The sequence below is a fragment of the Papio anubis genome, chromosome 8, assembly GCF_008728515.1.
Source record: "Papio anubis isolate 15944 chromosome 8, Panubis1.0, whole genome shotgun sequence".
In the NCBI taxonomy this organism is placed as follows: Eukaryota; Metazoa; Chordata; class Mammalia; order Primates; family Cercopithecidae; genus Papio; species Papio anubis.
The window spans coordinates 137,931,091-137,938,863 of NC_044983.1; the positions used below are offsets into that span (position 1 = coordinate 137,931,091).

Consider the following 7,773-nt stretch of genomic DNA (forward strand, 5'->3'; position numbering starts at 1 on the left):
CCACGTGCATGTGTGTGCATGCATGTCCCTGCCTGTGATCATGGGGAGTCTCAGCCTGGAGGCCTCTGGGGCAGAGGACTCCCTGGTGAGTTGCCTGGAGGACTGGGGCACTGTCCTAGGGCCAAGGTGAAATGAAGGCCCCTTCTGCACCAGAACTTGTGCTGCCCTGGGCATCTGACCCCCTGGGCACCTGACCCCTGGGAGCAGAGCTAAGTGAGGGCAGGGATATGAAGTGGACATGTGGGGTGAGCCCGGAGAGGCAGGCAGTGGACTCACTGGGATCTGGCCCATGGCCTCCTCCTCAAAGCAGCCTCCACCATCAGCCTTGGGGCAAGGCCCTGCTTAGGCTGGGGAGGTGGGTAGTGGGGTGCTCCAGGGGACAACCCCAGATCCTGGTCACTGCCTTGACCTTCCTGTCACCTGACAATGCCTTGCCCTCCTCAAGGCCTGCCAGATCTCTCCGTCATTCAAGGCCTGGCCCTAATGCCCCCTCCTCCAGGAGCCGGCCTTGACTTTACCCTGGTAGATGTGGTGCTCCCTTGCCCATGGGTCTCAGCTCCTGCCCCACCCTGGTCAGGCCCCCATATCCCCTGAGAGCAGAGATCTGCATGGTTTGTGGGGGTCCCAGGCCCAGTGGCTGTTCTCACGATGGGATAGAGCTTAACATCACAGGAAGGCAGGAAGAGAGACAGACAAACAGGAACGGGGACATAGACAGGGTTAGAGATGCAGCTCGGGGCCCCTTTCTCTGCCCTGGAAGGCAGGTCTGTGCCCAGAAAGGAGACTCAGGAGTCCTGGTACAGGGGGCACTTCTTCAAGGCATTCGGGGCTGGGCCGCACAGGGCCGGCTGGCGCAGCGCCATGGGGGTTGCGGGGGACTCTAGAGTCGGAGGTTCAGGAGTGGGAGAAGCGTGAGGGCCCCGGCCAGGCAGTGAGGGCTGTTCAGAGCAGGTGCCCCATCTACATTGCACAGCTCAGTGTTGCAGCAGGACACGGGCCGGGTCTGGCCGATGCCATCCACATCCGAGGGCTCACACTTGCTGGCGCAGGACTTGGTCACTGTGGAGTCCCCCTGGAAGGGGTACACTGTGGGGTGTGGGAAGAGTCGGCCATCAGGGCTGGTTACTGCCTCCAAGCCCTGGTCCCTGCCGGCACCACCTCATGCAGGCCTCACTCTGGGGTCACCCACCCAGGTTTCCATCCCTCCTGGCCCAGTGCCCTCCTCTTCCTCTTTCCTCCCACTGGTGTTGTCCGGGTGTCTACCATGTGCCAGGCACACACCTGGCATTCTGCACCCGACCTGATGGGGCAGTTCCCACCCTGAGGTGACTGTGAAACCAAAGCCTGTAAGTGTGCCCACCTTCCCCAGTCCCCCCAAAACGAGGTTGCAGATGTGTTCCCACTGAAAGCCAAGAGGGAGAGAGGAAGAAAGGGGAGGGCAGAGGGAGGCCTAGCTCAGGCGGAAAGCCATTTTTGGAGATGGGTGAAGTGGTGGCTGTGCACTGGGGCCAAGCTGGCTGGTGGTGACTGGGCTGGAGGTGGCTCTGACCGGGCACCCAGCTCTGCCCGCCTTCCGTGCCCACTGACCTATCTCCCGGGAGTAGAGTGTTGTCTTGCACATGGTTTCATTCATGGTACAGGTGGCGATGGTGTTGCAGTCGGACACTCCTGTGGGCTCCAGACAGACGTAGCAGTGCAGGGCCGGCGCTGGGGAGAAGGGACAAGGGCTGTCAGGCAGGCTTCACCCCTCCCAAGCCCAGAGACAGTCTGTCCTGGAAGCCCAGGTCTGAAGGGGACAGTGACACTGGCCAGGGTCAAGGTGCCCACCGGCCAAAACTCAGGAACAATACCAGGAGCCTGGGGTTGGGGACAGGCCGGGCTCCACCTCGGGACCCTGCATCCCAGAGTCAGAGTCAGCTGCTGGGGGCAGGGATCCAGCCGGCAAGGCCTGGGTGGGGTCAAGCCAAGTCCCTTTGGAAACGTTTGGGAGACTCAGGGGGACTGAAGCCCTGGCATCTTCACAGCAAGAGGCACCTCAGGCAGGAAGCCTCAGGTGGGGGCGTGGCTGGGAGCAGGTTACCCTCTCAGTTTCCCCATCAGGGAAGTGCTGCTGTGGGGGTTAAGGGATCCAGCCAGGAGGCCCATGGAATGCAGGGTGGACCAGGCTACGTCCGGTCTGCATCTGGGTGCCCACGCCTCTCCCACAGGGACTCACAGGCCAGCAGGGGGACGGAGAGGCTTCAATTCCCTCCTGCTCTAGTGACCCCAGCCCCAACGGCAGCAACCCAGGTGGGTCTGGCTGGCCCCCATGCTGGCTGGGGCAGCCAGCTTCACAGCTAGGCCTGACTCCTCCGTCCCCACTTTGGGGACCCAGCGGGGCCTCTGCCCCCTCTGGTGCACCTGTTTCTGGGAAATGGGCAGAGCCATCCGCCAGGGGTCTCTGGGCCCAGCTGCTTCTAGTTGAGTCCAGGACATTGCCCCGATGGTTGTTTCAGGCCCCATGTGAGGGAGTCACCCCACCCCGTGTGTCTGGTTTCCCCACTCGTCTCCATCCCTACTGCCACCCCAGCCTCAAAGCCTCCCTGGGGTCCCCTTCCTTCCCCTGCTCAAGGCCCTTCGGGTGCCCATAGCCCCCCATAAAGTGCGACACCCAGGCTGGTGCCCAGGGATGTGGCTGGCTGCCCCCCGCCTACCTCGAAGGCCACCCTCTGCTCACCCTCATTAGGCTTCCGCCCCCCTCACCGCCCGCCCCTCTCTCCATCTCCACCCTCCTCTCCTTATGGCGAGGGGTGGGCCACACCCCGGCCCTGCTCCTCTGGCTTCTCCTGCCTCTGAGGCCCCTTCCTGGGGTGCCCTCCCCAGGAACAGTGCGCGAATGTCAGTGGGTGGCATCTCCCTCTGCCGCAGCTCCCCTGTGGGTCCCGCGCCTCACCGAGCTCTCCGCAGGCAGCCAGCACCAGCGCCAGGAGCGCCAGCCGCATCCCCCTCATGGTCCGGCCCACTCCTCTGTGCTCTCACCCTAGTGGGAGTGCTCCTGCCCGGCGGGGTACAGCGGACACCAAGTGAGGTGGCCGACAGACCGGTCCGCTGAGCGGATTAATGGGATCAAGTTTCCCGAGGGTGGAGGTGTGAAGACCCCACCCCAGGCCCGCCTCCAGGGGCTCCCTATCCTTCCAGGCTGCTCCTCCCACTCCCAGCCTGGTCCTCTAGGCCCACCCCACCCACCTGGGACCCTCCCTGTCTCTTCCTCATTCCTCCAGTAACAGGCGGGTCCCCTCCCGGCCCCTTCCTGACCCCTCCAGCTCCCCGCCTCTGCCGCCGTGGCCTGGGGCTGCCCCCCTTTCCCTTTGTGGGGACCCTCCTTGACTCCTACACACCTTATGACTCGACTCTTCTCCCCACTCCCCTCCATCCAGGACAGCCCCCACTGACTCACCCCAGGCAGCCCAGGGACCCCCCCAGACGGCCTGGAAGGGGACAGGGAAGGGTGGTGGGCCACTCTCTGCTGCTGGCTCCTCAGGGATCCTTCCTGCCTCAGGTCATCTGTGTTCCAGGGCAGATCCGTGTGCTGGATCTTCCCAGATTCTGGACTGGAATCTTCCCAGGAGGACCTTGGTCCCACCTCCCAGCTCCTTTGGGTGGTCAGGCTGGGTACTGGGGGCCTGGGACTGAACTGCCACCCAGACAGTCAGCTACACGGTTTGCTCAGAGGCTTAAGGAGACAAACGCCAAAAACTACTGGGTCAGCAGAGAAGATCCTGGATGGAGAGTGGGGTGGGGAAGAGCTGGGGTCCCTTGGGGGCGCTAATCCCATGCCCCCAGCCACCTGCCAGTTGGACACCTTCATCTCTAACCTTCCGATAAGGCTGCCCTCAGGCAGGGCTTACCGCCTGCTTGCAGGTAAGGAAACTGAGGGAAAGTTCCTTGCCCCGGGCTCAGACAGGGGACAGTGACTTTGGGTTGGGATGACTCAGGCCATCTCCAGCTCAGCTCCCCGCTCCCCCTACGGACATCCCTCCAGAGTGCCTGCACCAGCCTCCCCAGGTTGTGTCTGGTCTGTGATCCTGCCACCTCCTGCTCCCAGTCCTGCTGCTGCCAGTGTGTAGCGTGTGGGGGTGGGGGGACGGATGCATGACAAGCAGCCTGCGTCTTCCTGGGCCCTGGCCATCAAGGCCATGATGTCAGCTATGCCGAGACTCACACTGGAGCTCTTCAGCCCGAGCGCCTAAATCCCACCCCCTCCTGGTCTTCGCTTCTGCTGTTCCCACTGCCAGGAATGCCCTTCCCTCTCCTGCCCCATTGGTTGAAATTCTGTCTTTGGTAGACTGCACTCACCTGCCCGCACCCCCTCCTTGCCATGGCCCTTTTGGGGTCCCTGGGTTTTCCTGCTGGATCAGCTCTGTTTGGGATCTGGTCTTTGCCCCAGCGACTGAGAGAGCCTGTGTCTCCCTGAGCACTAGGTGGGGGCGGAGTGTGCAGGGGTGGTGAGCGGGGCACCCAGGATTCCCTAGCATCCCACTTGTGTCAGAGACTTAGCCTAGTGGATCTCACTTTTCCTCACTGCAGCTCCAGAAGTGCACAGTGCTAATGCATTTATTTTGCATAAGGAAACTATGGCTCTGAGAAGTAATTGACTTAGGCAAGGCCGCCCAGCCAGGGCTGGGTGAATGAAGGCCGAACAGCAGCAAGCCTGTCTGGTTTTGCATGGTGCCACTCAGCCACGCTGCAATTGGCCATTGATGCTGGGTGCAGCTAACTGGATTAGACACCCCACCCTACACACCCTGGGTTCCTCTTGAGGCCTGACCCAATTCCTCTGACATGGCATGGCCCAGCTCCTTCCTGTCCTCAGACCCAGGGGCCCCACCTGTGCCTTCTACCCAGAACACACGCCTGGCCCCCAGGCATCCAGCTCCTCCTAGAATTTCTGCCTGACCCCCAATGGAGAGATCCAGGCTAAGCCTTTCTGCAAAGTTGCAGCTGCCTGATTGGGGTGTGGAAAAATGTGGCCTAGCCAGGGTCTGGGCTGGCTTTGTTTGGGAGGACTGTGTTTCGAGAAGACCACACCCTTCCCTCCTCAGTTCCACTAGGAACTTCTGGGTCAGGGCTCAGTGTGTGACCAGAATCCGGGATCAGTGTATTATTAAGATCAGGGCTCAGCATATTACAAATGTCAGAGCTCAGCACATGACCAGGATCAGAGTCAATGTGTGATCAGGAGGAAGGCTCACCTTGTGACTAAGATCAGGGCTCAGTGTGTGATCAGGAGCAGGGCTCAGCATGTAACAAATGTCAGGGCTCAACTTGTGAGGATCAGGGCTCAGTGTGTGATCAGGAGCAGGGCTCAGCATGTAACAAATGTCAGAGCTCAGCTTGTATTCAGGATCAGGGCTCAATGTGTGATCAGGAACAGGGCTCAGCACATAACAAATGCCAGGGCTGAGCTTGTAATCAGGATCAGGAGCAGGGCTCAGCATGTAACAAATGTCAGAGCTCAGCTTGTGACTAAGATCAAGGCTCAGTGTGTGATCAGGAGCAGGGCTTAGCATGTAACATGTCAGAGCTCAGTTTGTGACTAGGATCAGGGCTCAGTGTGTGATTAGGAGCAGGGCTCAGCATGTAACAAATGTCAGGGCTCAGCTTGTGACCAGGATCAAGGCTTAGTGTGTGATTGGGAGCAGGGCTCAGCATGTGACAAATGTCAGAGTTCAGACTGTGACTTGGATTGGGATCAGTGTGTAACTAGGATCAGGGCTCAATGTGTGACCAGAGACAGCCTCCAGGGATGACCTCCACCCACAGTAATGCTGCCACTAAACTGAGGAATTGTCAGGCTGCCACTGGAGCTGCTGACTTCAAGAAATTACCCCTGAACTGTGATCCAGGGATCAGATGGGGCCCTTGCACCTGCTCCCACACCACTGCCTCTTTTCTGGGCACACTGGACCCCTGCTGTGAGGCCTTTCTCCAGGACCTTCCCCAGATCCCTCTCCATGGGCCGGGGTGAAGATTCAAGTCTGTCTCCTAGAGGCACTCTGGTGGGGGAGGGCTGCAGTGAAGAGAGGCCACACTCTGGTCCCTGGCAGTTTCTGCTGACAGGTCAGTGGGTCGGATGGTACCCAGGGTGGGATGGGAGCTCAGGTGCCATGGTCTGCCATGTCCCGTGCTACCCAGGGTCTGTCCATGGTCATCTGGTGTCCCATCAGTACCCAGTGTTCTGTGTCTGCTCACGCCCTGCGGTCAGTCAGTATCCTGTGGCTGCCCACACTTACCGCATCACTGTTTCTGTTTCAGAGTCTGGGCATGGCTTCTTGTTGCTGCTGGGTCACTCCCAGGCTTCAGTGCAGGCTTTGGCTGAGCCATAATCATCTCAAGGCTCAGCTTGGGGAGGACCTGCTTCTAAACTGGTGTGGAGTTGGCCAAATTCTGTTCCTCACTGTCTGTTGGTGGAGGCCGCCCTCAGCTCCTGGCCATGTGGGCCCGTTCAGCGTGGCCACCAGTTTCGTCAGAGCCTCAAGCTGCACTAGCGTCTATTGCTGGGTAGCAAATCACCCTACACGTAGTGGCTTAAAACAACACTCATTTTTAGCTACGGTCTTTCTTGTCATGTGGGTTCAGCTGGGCTCTCTGCTCAGGGTCCCACAGGCCACAGTCAAGGTGTGGTGGGGCTGGACTCCAACCTGGAGGTTCCAGAAGGAATCTTCGTCCAGGCTCACTCAGGCACTGGCAGAATCCGCGTCCTTGAGGTCACAGGGCTGATGTCCCTGTTTCCTTGCTGGCATCTGCAGAGGCTACTCTCTGCCCTAGGGCCTCCAGTCCTCCTTAGGTGACCCCTCTGCCTGCCAGTCAGCCACGCACACTGCATCCTCCTCCGGCTTCAGTCTCTGTCTTCCTTTTCTGCCACTAGCAGACATGTTCCGTCCCTGGCTGCATCTTGCACCAAACAGTAAAACCCCCAACTTTGTCATTCTCTCTGCAAGTGCTGAGGTTCACTGGAGGTGGCTTCTGGCCTCTGCTCTTGCCTTCCCCCTTCTTGCCTTTATGATGAAGTGCAGCTGTCCCCAAAGCCTCACCTTCCATGGCCACCTCATCCCAGGGGAGGGATTTGGAAGCTGATTTGTTGCTGCTCATCTTCTCGGCTGATGGGACCCTCAGAGGTTGGATGACCAGCTCCAGAATCTGACCCTCAAGGGTCACTTGCAAGTAATGTCTTCTTTTTTTTTTTTTTTTTTTTTATTGTATTTTAGTAGAGACAGGGTTTCACTGTGTTAGCCAGGATGGTCTCGATCTCCTGAACTCGTGATCCGCCCGTCTCGGCCTCCCAAAGTGCTGGGATTACAGGCTTGAGCCACCGCGCCTGGCCCAGATATTCTTTTTTTTTTTTTTTTTTTAAATTTATTTATTATTATTATACTTTAAGTTGTAGGGTACATGCGCATAACGTGCAGGTTTGTTACATATGTATACTTGTGCCATGTTGGTGTGCTGCACCCATCAACTCGTCATTTACATCAGGTATAACTCCCAATGCAATCCCTCCCCCCTCCTCCCTCCCCATGATAGGCCCCGGTGTGTGATGTTCCCCTTCCTGAGTCCAAGTGATCTCATTGTTCAGTTCCCACCTATGAGTGAGAACATGCGGAGTTTGGTTTTCTGTTCTTGTGATAGTTTGCTAAGAATGATGGTTTCCAGCTGCATCCATGTCCCTACAAAGGACACAAACTCGTCCTTTTTTATGGCTGCATAGTATTCCATGGTGTATATGTGCCACAT

The 7,773-nt window shown here is 58.6% G+C and overlaps 1 protein-coding gene across 1 annotated transcript in view; it reads right to left on the reverse strand.

The window, feature by feature from the left end:
- Positions 1-792: 792 nt before the first annotated feature.
- Positions 793-7,773, reverse strand: part of LYPD2 (LY6/PLAUR domain containing 2) — an 11,512-nt gene continuing 4,531 nt past the window's right edge. The window contains exons 3-4 of the mRNA XM_009213702.4: positions 1,588-1,707; positions 793-1,086 (exon numbers count right to left, since the gene is read on the reverse strand). Of these exons, the coding sequence (XP_009211966.1) occupies positions 881-1,086; positions 1,588-1,707 (326 nt within the window). The 3' untranslated portion in view covers positions 793-880. The remainder of the gene's footprint in view (positions 1,087-1,587; positions 1,708-7,773) is intronic.